Source organism: Electrona antarctica (genome assembly GCF_951216825.1).
Source record: "Electrona antarctica genome assembly, chromosome: 10".
Lineage (NCBI taxonomy): Eukaryota > Metazoa > Chordata > Actinopteri > Myctophiformes > Myctophidae > Electrona > Electrona antarctica.
In genome coordinates, this window is record NC_136791.1 from 5207131 (window position 1) to 5226428 (window position 19298).

At 41.4% G+C, this 19298-nt stretch overlaps 1 protein-coding gene across 1 annotated transcript in view; it reads right to left on the reverse strand.

The window, feature by feature from the left end:
* Positions 1 to 19298, reverse strand: part of cdh23 (cadherin-related 23) — a gene marked incomplete at its 3' end in the record, with an annotated part of 389228 nt that overhangs the window by 182886 nt on the left and 187044 nt on the right. The window contains exons 11-12 of the mRNA XM_079512237.1: positions 14472 to 14536; positions 13688 to 13925 (exon numbers count right to left, since the gene is read on the reverse strand). Of these exons, the coding sequence (XP_079368363.1) occupies positions 13688 to 13925; positions 14472 to 14536 (303 nt within the window). The remainder of the gene's footprint in view (positions 1 to 13687; positions 13926 to 14471; positions 14537 to 19298) is intronic.

A 19298-nucleotide genomic window follows, 5' to 3' on the forward strand; every position in this document is an offset into this window, starting at 1 on the left:
TATGTTATGCTTTAGCTATTGAGAAATAGCAGATCTACAAGCTCATAGCGCGCCACCGAGTGGCGCGCTACGAGCTTGTAGGTCTGCTATTTTTGAAAAATCGAAGGACTGGCATAGAAACAAAGCTTTTTCAGAAAACTGTCAGGATGTAGAAGACATTTTTAGAATCTGATCTACACAAATAGACGATTAACTCCTTTCCCAATTCCCATCGCCAGCAGATGAGAATAGTCTAGTGTAGACAGACGATTGGAGACTTTCCAACGTGTCAGTGGTGACATCTAAATCCAATGCAGTCACTAGAACAGTGGTGAGAATGGATGCTAATACAACCTATACTGCATATACGACTTGTAAATAAGCAAAGAGCTCTAATTGATTGTTCTTGTGCCATGTCATGAATGCGCTGGAAAAAAGGACACATTTGCTTGTCCTCCCAGGTGTCGTGTTTTCAGGAGAAAAAAGCATGGAGGAAGATGTTTTACTCTCTCGTTGCGTGTTGTTCCTGTCCATTTACATCATGCCAACGCACGGAACGTCAACGCGTGTCACATCATAGCGTTGTTGTCACACTGGATGTAAAGTGGCAATAATTTGCATGTCTACCTGGGTGTCATGTTTCCATTTACTGCTAATCCATCAATACCTGTGTATGTCATTTCTCCCGGGAATGAATGTCGACGGTAACCTTTCTCACTAAAGACAAAAGCCAGCTCTTACTGAGTGTTGTGTTGTCAAGTGGGAAAGGGGCTTTTGTCTCTCATGCTTCTTCGCACGCGCGCGCACGCGCGCGCACGCACGCGCGCGCACGCGCGCACACACACACACACACACACACACACACACACACACACACACACACACACACACACACACACACACACACACACACACACACACACACACACACACACACACACACACATACTGGTTTTTGTGGTTTGTGGGGACCAACATTTTTTTCATCCCTCGTGGGGACCACCCTTTCTAAAGGTTATACAGCTATGAAAAAAATCAGGTATAACAACTATGGCTTTGTAAGCTTATACACGACTTTAAATATCAGAATTGATGAAGTAATATCTGGACCATGCCATATGGGGACTTGTGAAAAATCTGGTTAACATGGTTGATGGGGACCTCATTTGAATATCATTTAAATAATTCACACAAGGTCCGCTCTAATGTGATTAATGGGGACCTTGCAACAAGTGTAATTACTAACTAGTAAAACGCCCTGGGGCGAGAGGCAACCTCGAGTCGGTTTTATGTATGGATCTCCAGTGTTTGATTAGGTCATCTGGATTGATGACTACAATAGGTCCATATATGGGCATTCCCAGATATGGGCTTAATATTGTTGACATGGACTTGGGATGGCATCAGGGATCTCCATATACAGTATGGGCATAAAGGGGAGTCCTACAATTACTGATGCCTCTATCTCCATATATGGTATCTCCATATATGGGCTGTATTGCTACATACATATGTAGATGACTGACGTCTGACATGCATAGATGTCTGATGTCATATGGATTTATGAATACAATATGTCCATATATGGGCATTCCCAGATATGGGCTTAATCAAAATACTGATATATCATTCAGCTTTAATTCCAAACGGGCAACTTCAGTCTATGACTAGTATTAAAATGTTATTGCCTTCTTTCATGTCCAATGAATTTGTAATTAAGTTATTAAGGTAACATACCATATGAATCCATTTGGGAAAATAATAATAATAATAATAATAAATAATAATAATAATTCAAAACCATAACCAATTCAAAAATAGCTAAAACATAATTCAGTTTTCCAATTAAAAAATAGCCAATCTACAAGCTCAAAACGCGTCAAAGCACAACACATTTTGAGCTTGTAGACTGCTATTTTTGCTATTTAATTGTACAAGCGAACAAATTGGTACTAATATCCTGACTACGCCACCTCCCGCTTGTTGAGGGGGCAGGAGGAACCCCTAGAGTGTAAACTTTGACCAACTTCCCCTTTAACAGGAACAATGTACGAGAGGCATTTGTGGAAAATGTAACAACTTTATTTATATATAACTACACAGTATATATTAAAAGGTTAGGGCAATACATCAGTGAGGCAGATAAGATAATAGAGTGACAAGTATATAATTAGCTCAAATACATTTGGGGAAAGAAAGGGGACAGGCCTAGCACGAAAAACAACTTGTGCAATACAACAATAAAATCAATACAAAACATGCAGTGCAGGGGGTTAACAAATACACACCAATAAAACCCAAACCAATAAAAGACAGTCATACTAAATAGTAGATAGATAGTAGGTATTTAGAACACACTTTCAGTTCTGTGATATATGGGGACATTTAACACACTTTAAGCTAATGTGCATCACGGGGACATATAAATACACACACACAAACAAACAAACACACATCTTAAAACATGCATCTTGGGGACTCCGTGCTAAATGTGCATCATGGGGACGTCTTCTGAAGTTTCAATTATTTTGCCTTCAAGCTTGCATAAATACACACACACATCTTAAAACATGCATATTGGGTACCCCGTGCTAATGTGCATCATGGGGTCGTCTTCTGATGTTTCAATTATTCTGCCTATTATGTGATCTACAATATTTAGACTTTTAATGCCCTTTACATTAGGCTAATGTGCGTCACGGGGACATACATGCTGTTAGAGTTCTCAACGGGCCTGACAATAAAGCCTGGACCCGAACTGGTCCAACCCAAGGCTTGGCCCGGCCCGAAACATTACCATAATGTTAAGTCTGATAAGCCCCAGTAAAGGAAAAAACACCACCAGTTGGCTGCGGCTATGTTGTTAAATTTACATCATTATACCGAGTGAGTGTGTGAGAGAACGGACAGTCATACTAGACATTAGGACATTACACAACATCCTTGTAAGGTGTGCTCTCCCCATTTACCTTTTCAATGGAAGTGGATGTCTTGGCAACTGCTGGAGCCATGTGTGTCTGTGGGGGAGTCTCCACCCCCTGTTGCAGGCATGTCATTCAACATCTGTTTAGAATAAGATTCATTGAATATTTAAAAGAGTTAGGCATGTGAAAGTAGTGCACTTGACTATCAATGTTGAATGCACTTATTGGAAGTTGCTTTGGATAAAAGCGAGTTCGAAATAACTCATGTAAGATAATGTTACTAGTATTACAACATCCTGATGTAGTCCAATATACCATTTTGTTACATAGTAGGTATTTAGAACACACTTTCAGTTCTTTGATATATGGGGACATTTAACACACTTTAAGCTAATGTGCATCACGGGGACATATAAATACACACACACGAACAAACACACACATATCTTAAAACATGCATCTTGGGGACTCCGTGCTAAATGTGCATCATGGGGACGTCTTCTGAAGTTTCAATTATTTTGCCTTCAAGCTTGCATAAATACACACACACATCTTAAAACATGCATATTGGGTACCCCTTGCTAATGTGCATCATGGGGACGTCTTCTGATGTTTCAATTATTCTGCCTATTATGTGATCTACAATATTTAGACTTTTAATGCCCTTTACATTAGGCTAATGTGCGTCACGGGGACATACATGCTGTTAGAGTTCTCAACGGCCTGACAATAAAGCCTGGACCCGAACTGGTCCAACCCAAGGCTTGGCCCGGCCCGAAACATTACCATAATGTTAAGTCTGATAAGCCCCAGTAAAGGAAAAAACACCACCAGTTGGCTGCGGCTATGTTGTTAAATTTACATCATTATACCGAGTGAGTGTGTGAGAGAACGGAAAGTCATACTAGACATTAGGACATTACACAACATCCTTGTAAGGTGTGCTCTCCCCATTTACCTTTTCAATGGAAGTGGATGTCTTGGCAACTGCTGGAGCCATGTGTGTCTGTGGGGGAGTCTCCACCCCCTGTTGCAGGCATGTCATTCAACATCTGTTTAGAATAAGATGCATTGAATATTTAAAAGAGTTAGGCATGTGAAAGTAGTGCACTTGACTATCAATGTTGAATGCACTTATTGGAAGTTGCTTTGGATAAAAGCGAGTTCGAAATAACTCATGTAAGATAATGTTACTAGTATTACAACATCCTGATGTAGTCCAATATACCATTTTGTTACATAGTAGGTATTTAGAACACACTTTCAGTTCTTTGATATATGGGGACATTTAACACACTTTAAGCTAATGTGCATCACGGGGACATATAAATACACACACACGAACAAACACACACATATCTTAAAACATGCATCTTGGGGACTCCGTGCTAAATGTGCATCATGGGGACGTCTTCTGAAGTTTCAATTATTTTGCCTTCAAGCTTGCATAAATACACACACACACATCTTAAAACATGCATATTGGGTACCCCTTGCTAATGTGCATCATGGGGACGTCTTCTGATGTTTCAATTATTCTGCCTATTATGTGATCTACAATATTTAGACTTTTAATGCCCTTTACATTAGGCTAATGTGCGTCACGGGGACATACATGCTGTTAGAGTTCTCAACAGGCCTGACAATAAAGCCTGGACCCGAACTGGTCCAACCCAAGGCTTGGCCCGGCCCGAAACATTACCATAATGTTAAGTCTGATAAGCCCCAGTAAAGGAAAAAACACCACCAGTTGGCTGCGGCTATGTTGTTAAATTTACATCATTATACCGAGTGAGTGTGTGAGAGAACGGACAGTCATACCAGACATTAGGACATTACACAACATCCTTGTAAGGTGTGCTCTCCCCATTTACCTTTTCAATGGAAGTGGATGTCTCGGCAACTGCTGGAGCCATGTGTGTCTGTGGGGGAGTCTCCACCCCCTGTTGCAGGCATGTCATTCAACATCTGTTTAGAATAAGATTCATTGAATATTTAAAAGAGTTAGGCATGTGAAAGTAGTGCACTTGACTATCAATGTTGAATGCACTTATTGGAAGTTGCTTTGGATAAAAGCGAGTTCGAAATAACTCATGTAAGATAATGTTACTAGTATTACAACATCCTGATGTAGTCCAATATACCATTTTGTTACATAGTAGGTATTTAGAACACACTTTCAGTTCTGTGATATATGGGGACATTTAACACACTTTAAGCTAATGTGCATCACGGGGACATATAAATACACACACAAACAAACACACACACACATCTTAAAACATGCATCTTGGGGACTCCGTGCTAAATGTGCATCACGGGGACGTCTTCTGAAGTTTCAATTATTTTGCCTTCAAGCTTGCATAAATACACACACACACACATCTTAAAACATGCATATTTGGGACCCCGTGCTAATGTGCATCATGGGGTCGTCTTCTGATGTTTCAATTATTCTGCCTATTATGTGATCTACAATATTTAGACTTTTAATGCCCTTTACTTTAGGCTAATGTGCGTCACAGGGACATACATGCTGTTAGAGTTCTTAACGGGCCTGACAATAAAGCCTGGACCCGAACTGGTCCAACCCAAGACTTGGCCCGGCCCGAAACATTACCATAATGTTAAGTCTGATAAGCCCCAGTAAAGAAAAAAACACCACCAGTTGGCTGCGGCTATGTTGTTAAATTTACATCATTATACCGAGTGAGTGTGTGAGAGAACGGACAGTCATACTAGACATTAGGACATTACACAACAACCTTGTAAATGTAAGGTGTGCTCTCCCCATTTACCTTTTCAATTGAAGTGGATGTCTTGGCAACTGCTGGAGCCATGTGTGTCTGTGGGGGAGTCTCCACCCCCTGTTGCAGGCATGTCATTCAACATCTGTTTAGAATAAGATTCATTGAATATTTAAAAGAGTTAGGCATGTGAAAGTAGTGCACTTGACTATCAATGTTGAATGCACTTATTGGAAGTTGCTTTGGATAAAAGCGAGTTCGAAATAACTCATGTAAGATAATGTTACTAGTATTACAACATCCTGATGTAGTCCAATATACCATTTTGTTACATAGTAGGTATTTAGAACACACTTTCAGTTCTGTGATATATGGGGACATTTAACACACTTTAAGCCAGGGCTATTCAACTAAATTGTTCAGGGGGCCACATTGTCAGAAACCCAAGGGGCCGGGGGCCGGACTGCCACGGCGCCTCCCCCGTGCTATGAATATATGTACACTTGACACAACACGCAACCACATTTTCACAACTTTTATTTAACTACATTGCAAAAGTAGTATACTTTTCAAAAAAAGTGCTTCATTTATGTGCAACTGCAAATAAACAAGTGCATGATGTGCATCTGAACATTCTAACACCAACACTTGTAACACATGTATAGTGCATCTGAGCTTATGAAGAAGTGCTTCATTTATGTGCAACTGCAACATCTCTTCTTATACATTTCAATATAAAAATAAAATAAAAATAAACAAGTGCATGATGTGCATCTGAACATAGCAACACCAACACTTGAACAAAAACAAATGTATAGTGCAGCTGAGCACTAAGTGCTGAGAAAAAGTGCTTCATGTCTGTGCAACAACAGCAAATCACAGCATCTTATTGTCCACTCTTAATATCTCTCAAACATCAGGGGGGGCAGGGGGCAGACAGGCCTAGCCTACATACACACAACTAATGAGAGAGATTGCACTTCCTTGACTGGGCAATGGAAGAGAAAGAGGGTTCATAGGAAGTGAGGGCTACCCGCAAACAGTGATGCAAATGCTCATTTGTCAAGGAGGCACGGTTGTTTGTTTTAATGGCATTCATGTGAGAGAAGCTGGATTCACAGGTGTATGTTGAGCCAAACATTGTTAGCACAGATATTGCCAGCTTTCTTATGTTGGGGAATGTGTTGACATGAATACACTTTGTCCAAAATGTTGTGGTGGATTCATTCTCAAGAGCCTGCTTCAGAGCAGAAGATACTTGCATGTCAATTATTTCAAGCTGCAGGGGACCTTCATCAATGTGAAGTGATGCAAGGAACTCTTGTCCTTTTGTGGAAATAGCAGCTACATTGGCAAACGGGTTTCTCACAAAATCCATCAATTCTCTGGGCATGTCAAATTCATCAAATCGTCTTGCAAAGTTTTCCCTCAATTTAGCAATGAAATCTGTCATTAATTGAGTGACTTTTGGCTTGACTTTACTTGTTGATGACTTGATCAGGTTACAAAGTGTGGGAAATTGGAGCATTCTGTCAGTGAGATCAGATGAGAAAAGAACTAGTTTCGTTTGAAATGCAGTTAGACTTTCAACAATATCAACAACTGTTTTATTTCTACCCTGCAGTCCCAGATTAAGTTGATTCAAATGATGAAATATGTCGCTTAAAAAGCACATATTGGACACAAACCCATCATCCAACATTAGCGACAGAAACGTGTTGGCTTTCTTCTGCTTGGAGTCACGGAGAAATGTTATAATTTCCTTCCTGAGGTCACATACTCTCTTGAGCGCATTGCCCTTGCTTAACCACCGAACGTCATTATGTAACAGTAAATCACTATGATCAGCTGACATATCCTCAAGTAGTTGACGAAACAGTCTGTGTTGAAGACTGGAGGTCGCTCTGACAAAGTTAATCATGGCCATAACGGAGTCCATTGTATCTTTCAACTCACCACTGAGTCGGGCGCACAGAACGCTCTGGTGGATCAAGCAGTGGAGTGATTTCATCCTCGGTGCGATGGCACGCAGTCGTGCAGCCAGGCCTTTGATGCTCCCCGCCATAGATGGAGCACCGTCTGTAACCAGCATGTTAACTTGCTCCAAATTAAGCTTGTTGTCTTTGAAAAAAGCAACAATTTTGTTGAACACGATTTCACCAGTTGTCTGTCCTTCCAGAGGTATTAGTCCCAGGATGTCCTCTCTGAAAACGTCACCATCGAAAAAACGCACAAATAAACACAGCTGAGCTATGTCGGAGTTATCTGTGGACTCGTCCGCAGCCAGCGATATTACAGCAGCTTTCCTCAATTGACCCAAAAGAGTTTCAAAGACGTCTGTGGCTAAAATATCTATCCTTCTCGCTGTTGTTGTATCCGACATGGGTATTGACTTGATAGAGGCCATCACTTGCTCTCTCACTTTATCCTCCGTTACCACCTCCTCAACAGCGGCCAGCATGCATTCTTTTATCATCTCAGCATCTGTGAATGGTTTTTTCTTTTTGCCAAGGATCCATGCCACACGGAGAGATGCTGCAGTTGCTTTCTCCTGTACTGTGCAGGCCCGAGTGAAGTTACGCCGTGTTTTATCGTAACTTTCAGACAGCTTTTCTATCCTTTCCTTGCGCATATCTGAACCTGGTGGATAGTTTGCATCAAACTTGTCATGAGTTGTGTTGAAGTGCCTCCGCAGGTTATACTCCTTTGCAACAGCGTTGATTTGGTTGCAGAGCAAACACATTGGTTTGCCCTCGGGAGTTTCAATGTATGCATATTTCTCGGTCCACTCGTTATTAAACTGGCGATTTTCTGAATCAACTTTTCTCTTTTTCAATTTCGATAGCGACATGGTTAGTACACACACTACACACCACACCAGTGGGAGCGAGCCGGGTGGGATGCAATGTTTGTTTTCATTTGATTTCACGTGCAGGAAGGAGAGCTCGGAGCGTTCTTTTTCTTCTGTCGTTTGGGTGCATGGCACTGCATACCGCCACGGCGCCACCTACCTTCCCAGACGGTGTTTAACATGCTATTTTACCGCCTGAACATGTCGGATAGGCCTATATAGAATTATGATTATTATGTCTGTGTACATATGGCGAACGTATGTGGTTGTTCCGACCATTCCGGTATAATAAGTAAATAAGTAACATAACGATTTATATATTTAAAAAAAAAAAAATGTTTTTATTTTATTTTTTCCATCTTTTTGGAAAGCTTCCGCGGGCCGGTCCAACTTGCTTGGCGGGCCGGATCTGGCCCGCGGGCCGCCAGTTGAATAGCCCTGCTTTAAGCTAATGTGCATCACGGGGACATATAAATACACACACACAAACAAACACACACACATCTTAAAACATGCATCTTGGGGACTCCGTGCTAAATGTGCATCATGGGGACGTCTTCTGAAGTTTCAATATTTTGCCTTCAAGCTTGCATAAATACACACACACACACACATCTTAAAACATGCATATTGGGGACCCCGTGCTAATGTGCATCATGGGGTCATCTTCTGATGTTTCAATTATTCTGCCTATTATGTGATCTACAATATTTAGACTTTTAATGCCCTTTACTTTAGGCTAATGTGCGTCACGGGGACATACATGCTGTTAGAGTTCTCAACGGGCCTGACAATTAAAGCCTGGACCCGAACTGGTCAAACCCAAGGCTTAGCCCGGCCCGAAACATTACTATAATGTTAAGTCTGATAAGCCCCAGTAAAGGAAAAAACACCACCAGTTGGCTGCGGCTATGTTGTTAAATTGACATAATTATACCGAGTGAGTGTGTGAGAGAACGGACAGTCATACTAAATAGTAGATAGATAGTAGGTATTTAGAACACACTTTCAGATTTGTGATATATGGGGACATTTAACACACTTTAAGCTAATGTGCATCACGGGGACATATAAATACACACACAAACAAACACACACACACATCTTAAAACATCCATCTTGGGGACTCCGTGCTAAATGTGCATCACGGGGACGTCTTCTGAAGTTTCAATTATTTTGCCTTCAAGCTTGCATAAATACACACACACACACACATCTTAAAACATGCATATTTGGGACCCCGTGCTAATGTGCATCATGGGGTCGTCTTCTGATGTTTCAATTATTCTGCCTATTATGTGATCTACAATATTTAGACTTTTAATGCCCTTTACTTTAGGCTAATGTGCGTCACAGGGACATACATGCTGTTAGAGTTCTTAACGGGCCTGACAATAAAGCCTGGACCCGAACTGGTCCAACCCAAGACTTGGCCCGGCCCGAAACATTACCATAATGTTAAGTCTGATAAGCCCCAGTAAAGGAAAAAACACCACCAGTTGGCTGCGGCTATGTTGTTAAATTTACATCATTATACCGAGTGAGTGTGTGAGAGAACGGACAGTCATACTAGACATTAGGACATTACACAACAACCTTGTAAGGTGTGCTCTCCCCATTTACCTTTTCAATTGAAGTGGATGTCTTGGCAACTGCTGGAGCCATGTGTGTCTGTGGGGGAGTCTCCACCCCCTGTTGCAGGCATGTCATTCAACATCTGTTTAGAATAAGATTCATTGAATATTTAAAAGAGTTAGGCATGTGAAAGTAGTGCACTTGACTATCAATGTTGAATGCACTTATTGGAAGTTGCTTTGGATAAAAGCGAGTTCGAAATAACTCATGTAAGATAATGTTACTAGTATTACAACATCCTGATGTAGTCCAATATACCATTTTGTTACATAGTAGGTATTTAGAACACACTTTCAGTTCTGTGATATATGGGGACATTTAACACACTTTAAGCTAATGTGCATCACGGGGACATATAAATACACACACACAAACAAACACACACACATCTTAAAACATGCATCTTGGGGACTCCGTGCTAAATGTGCATCATGGGGACGTCTTCTGAAGTTTCAATATTTTGCCTTCAAGCTTGCATAAATACACACACACACACACACATCTTAAAACATGCATATTGGGGACCCCGTGCTAATGTGCATCATGGGGTCGTCTTCTGATGTTTCAATTATTCTGCCTATTATGTGATCTACAATATTTAGACTTTTAATGCCCTTTACTTTAGGCTAATGTGCGTCACGGGGACATACATGCTGTTAGAGTTCTCAACGGGCCTGACAATTAAAGCCTGGACCCGAACTGGTCAAACCCAAGGCTTAGCCCGGCCCGAAACATTACTATAATGTTAAGTCTGATAAGCCCCAGTAAAGGAAAAAACACCACCAGTTGGCTGCGGCTATGTTGTTAAATTGACATAATTATACCGAGTGAGTGTGTGAGAGAACGGACAGTCATACTAAATAGTAGATAGATAGTAGGTATTTAGAACACACTTTCAGATTTGTGATATATGGGGACATTTAACACACTTTAAGCTAATGTGCATCACGGGGACATATAAATACACACACAAACAAACACACACACACATCTTAAAACATCCATCTTGGGGACTCCGTGCTAAATGTGCATCACGGGGACGTCTTCTGAAGTTTCAATTATTTTGCCTTCAAGCTTGCATAAATACACACACACACACATCTTAAAACATGCATATTTGGGACCCCGTGCTAATGTGCATCATGGGGTCGTCTTCTGATGTTTCAATTATTCTTCCTATTATGTGATCTACAATATTTAGACTTTTAATGCCCTTTACTTTAGGCTAATGTGCGTCACAGGGTCATACATGCTGTTAGAGTTCTTAACGGGCCTGACAATAAAGCCTGGACCCGAACTGGTCCAACCCAAGACTTGGCCCGGCCCGAAACATTACCATAATGTTAAGTCTGATAAGCCCCAGTAAAGGAAAAAACACCACCAGTTGGCTGCGGCTATGTTGTTAAATTTACATCATTATACCGAGTGAGTGTGTGAGAGAACGGACAGTCATACTAGACATTAGGACATTACACAACAACCTTGTAAGGTGTGCTCTCCCCATTTACCTTTTCAATTGAAGTGGATGTCTTGGCAACTGCTGAAGCCATGTGTGTCTGTGGGGGAGTCTCCACCCCCTGTTGCAGGCATGTCATTCAACATCTGTTTAGAATAAGATTCATTGAATATTTAAAAGAGTTAGGCATGTGAAAGTAGTGCACTTGACTATCAATGTTGAATGCACTTATTGGAAGTTGCTTTGGATAAAAGCGAGTTCGAAATAACTCATGTAAGATAATGTTACTAGTATTACAACATCCTGATGTAGTCCAATATACATTTTGTTACATAGTAGGTATTTAGAACACACTTTCAGTTCTGTGATATATGGGGACATTTAACACACTTTAAGCTAATGTGCATCACGGGGACATATAAATACACACACAAACAAACACAAACACACATCTTAAAACATGCATCTTGGGGACTCTGTGCTAAATGTGCATCATGGGGACGTCTTCTGAAGTTTCAATATTTTGCCTTCAAGCTTGCATAAATACACACACACACACATCTTAAAACATGCATATTGGGGACCCCGTGCTAATGTGCATCATGGGGACGTCTTCTGATGTTTCAATTATTATATTATTACCATTTTCTTTAATATCACATCATTGCAGAGTCACTGGCTGCACTGCTACAGTGCTACACAGAAGGACAGCAGCTAAAGGAAGCTAATGCTACAACACTACAAACTGGACCAAACTCAACATATATACTTTATACAGTAGAAAGTCCTAACACAAAAACGAAATTGTATACCCATTCTGACTATTTTCACAGAAAATAATAGCAAAATAAACGTTTCAGGAGCCCACATTGGATTACATTACATGAAATTACCACCAAACAACATCATCCTTATATCTGAAGCTAAACTGAAGCTAAGTGTCTTAACTTCATCACAAAATTATTTGTGTTACAAAACAGTAGTTTTAAGGTCATTACTAACCTGAAAGTACAGGAAAAGCAATCCCTCTAACTGATCTAAACTGTCTTCAGCCCATGTGAGCCATTTGAGCTAACTTAGCTAACTGAGCTATCTTAATAATCAGAGCTAATTCACAAAATGTTATGAGCTAACTTAGCTAACTGAGCTATCTTAATAATCAGAGCTAATTCACAAAATGTTATGGTCAAATACTGGTTATAGTGATTTTTCAAATATCTGTGGTTGAGCACTGTTTTTATTAATTGTTCATTCAGAAAAAAATAGCTTACCTTGTGTTTTGCTTTTGCTGCCATCTTCACTGGAATCTCCTGTTCTGTTACACCTGTTAACACTCAATTTGATGGTATAATCCCTCCTTGTGGGGAACAGGGTGGGTGGGGCCACATAATGATGTGGGTGCGGCCACAAAAGTGTGTGTGAGAATGTAATGAGTGCAATAGCAGCTAAAACCCTTAGGGGGAGATACTGAGCACCACTTACACACACACGATGATCAAAAAACGTCCCTTATGGGCCAAGGCTAAAAACCTCACAGGCACATATAAAGCATCTCCTGGGTTGGTTTTTTAACGGTTTCCCTCATGGGGACTAGCTTTTTTGTCCCCATACCGTAACTGGTCCCCATGACGTGACTGTGTAAACAGATTTGTGTCCCCACAAAGATAGAAAAACCAGAGCACACACACACACACACACACACACACACACACACACACACACACACACACACACACACACACAGTGCAAAACATACTCTCTCTTAGAAAGCACGAATGTCTATTTCAAACACAAAGTGTGTTTTGTTGTTACTGTTGTTATGAGACCGAAGACAAATTTCCACATTGTGGACAATAAATGAAACTAACTAAATAACTAACTAATTAAACTAACTTGAGCCAGAAAACCCCAGACCACAGAAAATCTACTGAATATTAAAAAATGTTTTTGGGTGCAATTGAGCTCAGAAAAGCGAGAAAAAAAATTAAGAAAATTTAAAAAAACGTTTTTTTTGGTTATGTCACAATCCCTTTAAGTACAACATTTGAGTACATTTCCCATCACTGGTTGGCCTATCTATGCAATCATGCCTCACCCTCACTCGGGCCACCTGCTGCACCGCCTGCTCGTTCTCCCTCAGCGAGCCCGCGTACGCCTCCTTCTGGAAGACGGGCGCGTTGTCGTTGATGTCCAGCACGTTGACCCTCAGCCGGCCCGTGGTCTCCTCGCCGCCGCCGTCCCTGGCCAGCACCGTCAGCGTGTAGCGACGCATCAGCTCGTAGTCCAGCGTGGTCCGCAGGCGCACCCAGCCCGTCTCAGCGTCCATGGAGAATCTGCAGGAGGGGACGGATCAGGGGCAGTGGTGGAATAAAAAAGTATTCACATTTCTTTACTTTTTGTGCCCATTTAGACCTGAGGCCGATATAACGATATAAACATATTCTAAATCCTGTTTCTGTCAGTGGTGCTCAACCATTTTTATGTCAAGGACCCCCAGAATGATCTGTATTTGGCTGTGGACCCCCCATCTGAAAATATGTAGTTCCAGGGACCACCCCAGAAGATAGCAAGACTACCTTGGTGACGAGGGAGTTAATAGTAAAGAAAAAAATAAATAAATCAAGTTGGCAAAAACACTCGACATTGACACATTGAAACTGAATACATACTAACTAAATATAGTCGAGACTGCAAATATGTGCAGAACAAAATCAGTTCTTAACAGTGTGATGAGTGCGTGCGTGCGTGCGTGCGTGCGTGCGTGCGTGCGTGCGTGCGTGCGTGCGTGCGTGCGTGCGTGCGTGCGTGCGTGCGTGCGTGCGTGCGTGCGTGCGTGCGTGCGGAAGGGGGCCGTGGTGCATCATGTGTGCTCAACTTACTGGTCTGGCTCATCACTAAAGAAGTAACGCACATTTCCAAATGTTCCAATGTCTCCATCTGTGGCCTGGAAAGAGAGAGACAGAAGAGAGAAAAAAAAAACATGATTTGATGTGTATCAAACACTAATACCGTAGCTACAGTTTTAGATCTTCTTTTGAAGTGTGTTCTCCACAGAGAAGAGATTTGCTGCCTGGTATTAAACAATAGACACGTTAGTGATTTCCACGTGAGGAATATGGGTTTTTTTCCCCCATGATTGATGAACACCACCGGTCCATCCACTGATGTGGAAGTAACCTAACACTTTGTAGTAGTACTGACAAATGACAAATCCGACACTTCAAAGTGAGGAAAGGGAAGGGAATAGCAACGTGCGTGCGTGCGTGCGTGGCTGCGTGCGTGCGTGCGTGCGTGCGTGCGTGCGTGCGTGCGTGCGTGCGTGCGTGCGTGCATTCGAACTATGTACAGAAAATGCCATGTTTTTCTGTATATTGTTGTGGGAATGGAACGATAAATGACAGAAGGCAGATATACAGTATACATTTAATGTTTTATTGTTTATAACAAATCCAGTGTGGCAGGACGGTGTCTCTCTGTCTCGCACCCCATTGTCATATCATGTGATTTGAGCCGCTGCCTATTGAAATTTGTCCACTAGAAATTATTTTTTTAAATAGCCAGTATTAGCCACACATTACACTTAATTAACTGGGTTGTTGGTGATAATATTTTTGGTTCATTAGCTATTGTATATTGAAAATATTGTAAAAACATTTCTACGGCACCTTTCCCCCATGTTTTCAATATAAATCAGTTTGTGGAACAACAATAAACTACTTAATTTAAAAGGTGTATTTGCCTTCTTCCCACCATAGCATTGCAGATTAAAAATAAACATATCACCCAAAATCTCATAAAATCTGTGACATTGCTAATGACTTACTACTGAAGCCTTTGGGCGGATACAGCAGCTGAGCAATCAGTGCAAGCTTAACCCATTTTCACCTGAGATCAGATTCTAAAAATGTCTTCTACATCCTGACAGTTTTCTGAAAAAGCTGTTTCTATGTCAGTCGTTCTTCGATTTTTCAAAAATAGCAGACCTACAAGCTCATAGCGCGCCACTCGGTGGCGCGCTATGAGCTTGTAGATCTGCTGTTTTTCAATAGCTAAAGCATAACATAATGCTAACACCAAAAGGGGTTCCCGCTCAAAATGGCTTAATGTGCCACCGCATGCGTGTATGAGAGTATAGAACAAAGCTTGTTTGACTTGCTGTCCATGTTGCTGGGATACTGAACATCATGAAAGATCATAGCTTGTTTTTTCCTTGTCTTGTTTATCTTGGGAGTTTTTTTCTTTTTAAGCAAGAAACAACCAGCCTGCCAAAAAAACTCACAGCACACACAAAAAGAGAAGTTTCACTTTATATCCAGTAACTAAACAGTTTTGGAAAGGCAGTGTCGCTGCGGGGTTCTTCCCTTCAGCGCGGATTAACCCATTTTAGGCGGGAACCCCTTTTGTTGTTAGCATCATGTTATGCTTTAGCTATTGAAAAATAGCAGATCTACAAGCTCATAGCGCGCCACCGAGTGGCGCGCTACGAGCTTGTAGGTCTGCTATTTTTGAAAAATCGAAGAACGACTGACATAGAAACATAGCTTTTTCAGAAAACTGTCAGGATGTAGAAGACATTTTTAGAATCTGATCTCAGGTCAGAATGGATTAAAAAGCCACAGGTCTGTCTGTTGCTGCCGGGCACAAACACACTGGAACAACTTAGAGGCAATTTATAGGAAAAAACCAACTGCTGACCTAACGCTAGCAATTGTATTTTCTTGGAAATGTGACCGTGACGGATTGTATGTGAGTTTGGGCATGCAGCTATAGCTGTCCCCTCTTCCCAGTACTCTGTGTGCAACACCACCAGAATAATTTCCTACCCCTGCTGTCACCACATGGGAGCTGTACTCAGGGGCGGCCTGAGGAATCTGGAGGCCCGTTTCAAGACCAAATATGAGGCCCCCATATACCTATGACATTTTGTTGATACAGCTGTATTGATACAAATAGTTCAATATCACACGCAGCCATTACTCTTGACAATTAGCTACAACAACACCTCTCCTCATCATGTCGTCCCTTCACAAATTAAAGTGTCTCCTCTTTACCTCCCAATGCTGCACATTTTACCCAGGTTATTAACAGGAAATAGGTGTACAGTAACTTAACATTGTGGGAGAGAGCAAGGCAGTGAGTGAGCGAGATAGAGAGGGCCAAGAGTGGCAGGGGTTGACTGACGCCTGACGTTCAGTTGGAGCTTGGAGGCCCCCCTGAGGGTGGAGGCCCGTTTCAATTGAAACTGGTGAAACATAGCTAAGGCCTCCTATGGCTGTACTCACCAAGTCAGACCTGGATCAAGCGAGGCAGCCAAACATGGTTTCTGCAGTTGTTTTTGGTATAGATTTTTTTCCCCACTGAGGATACACTTTATCCAGGTGTAAAGGAACCAAAATCAGCCATTGACAGTTCACCGAATGGCTGCAGATACCAACAAGGATGAGGGCCAGCAGCATGTGTGGTGACTGTTCTCTGCCAACTACGTATATACAGCCCCACTCTATCAGGACATCCCAGTGGAACTACTCTTTCATTGCCAAAACTTAATTCTGCAATGTCTTAATTTTGCCAATGATTGATGGCCATTACTTTGATCGGTGTTAAAAGGGTCTTGAGTGGGGGCACATGATGTCATACACACCCGTCCCACACCACTTCAAAAATCTGTCACTGTCACATGATGACACTTCACACCTTACCGGTACGTTAGTGATAAATTGGAACAGATTACAAAAAAAAATCCAATTTAGGCATTTTAGCAAAGATTCCTATCCAGAGTGCATAAAAAAAGAGTAAATGGCATGAACAAAAACTCTGTTTACAGTTGCCTGTAAGTTCCTTGTTGACAGTAATGTTAATGCATTGATTAAGTTAAAGTGCTGTTCAAATGCAACTTTCTTTGTGAATAAATAAAGCCATGGATATGAATGATAAATTACTGCATTACGGCGTTCGTCATCACACGAGTGCAATGATAAATGCCCGGGTGATACAGTATATCCTTCTATAAATGCATTGTGTAATGGGTCTGTGCATTTGTCCCCTGCATATCTCCAGAACCAGTGTTGTTTTTGGCAGCACATTTTGATTTTAGTTTTAGTCATAGTCTCTTCAATAGTTTTCCTTTAGTTTCAGTCACATTTTAGTCGCCCGGAATGTTTTAGTGTTTAGTCTAGTTTTAGTCGACTAATTATCACAAGATTTTAGTCGACTAAATCTACAGTTGATTTAGTCGACTAAATGTATTTAGGCGGGCCTTGATGCCATCGTAATGGCCGTTTTTACACTTACTGAAAATAGCCGATCTACAAGCTCTCAACGCGTCGCGCTGCGACGCGTTGTGAGCTTGTAGATCGGCTATTTTCAGCATGCAACCAAGTGTTAAATGACTTATACTGGATCTCTTGTCCACTAGTCCCTTCCTAACATTTTAGTCTAGTTTTTATTTGTTGACGAAATCGTCAATATATTTAGTCTTAGTTTTAGTCATCATAGCTTAGTTTTCATTTAGTTTCCATTTAGTTTTCGTCAGTGGAAAAAGGTAGTCGACGAAACATTTTCGTCTTAGTTTTAGTCGACGAAAACAACACTGTCCAGAACCAAGCGACTTGGTGTGTGTATCGACGAGGAGTGATATCCTGAGTGTAAAGTCAGTTAGACCAGCGGGTTGTCCAAACATCTATTAACCCATCTAGCTCTAGCATTTATTGAAAAATTAGGACCTAATTCACGCCAGCATTTTTTCCAGTCGAGCTCTTATTTTGAAAAGCCACATTTTCAGTCGACCGGACGTGGATTATCCCAGCAAGCTAGACGGAGCCGAGACACCCTTTATTTACATGATCGATCTATGCCGGGGCACTGGAGAGCTCCACATCGCCGTCTCTGTGCCGTCAAAGAAACGCTGTTTTGACCAAAATGCCATATGGGACAAGGAATAGGAGATACAGGCGATTGAAAGAAATGGATAGAATGGATTATTATGGTGACGACGATCTAAGATGAACGATCCAGTGCTGTGCTAACAACATTGCTGGCTAATCGGCTAACGTAAGTAGTATTGTGGCTCGGACGATCGAATGCACTATAAAAGCGCAATTGACAAATGTCTTCGGCAATGGCGTTAAGCGTCAGTATCAAAATTAGGCTTCAATTGACAAAGGACTTTGGCAATGGCGCGGAGGGAGTTAATTTACTACTGTGTGTCTGTGTACAGCATGCATACAGTATGTATTTGATGTATGTCTGTCTCTGTTGCCTGGGAATGACTCAGCCACCACCTGACCAAACAACCTCAAAACTTGGTGTGTCCATCTAGAAATGCACAAATCAGCCTGTCTATTTTAAGCCCATAACTGGAGATATCTGTATCTGTCTGTCCCGGCATCATGTGAGACATTAATTCAATTCAATTTCAATCCAAAAAGAGCTTTATTGGCATGAGAAAACATTACCAAAGAAAGTGTCAAAACACCCAGGCTGTTCTGAATAGCACAAGGTGTCTGCAGCACAGCTGCATGATGTCACACGGCTTCAGAGTGATTTATGTTATGTTTCTATAAATTCTATAACCCATTCTGGGCGGGAACCCCTTTTGGTGTTAGCATCATGTTATGCTTTGGCTATTGAAAAATAGCAGATCTACAAGCTCATAGCGCGCCACCGAGTGGCGCGCTACGAGCTTGTAGGTCTGCTATTTTTGAAAA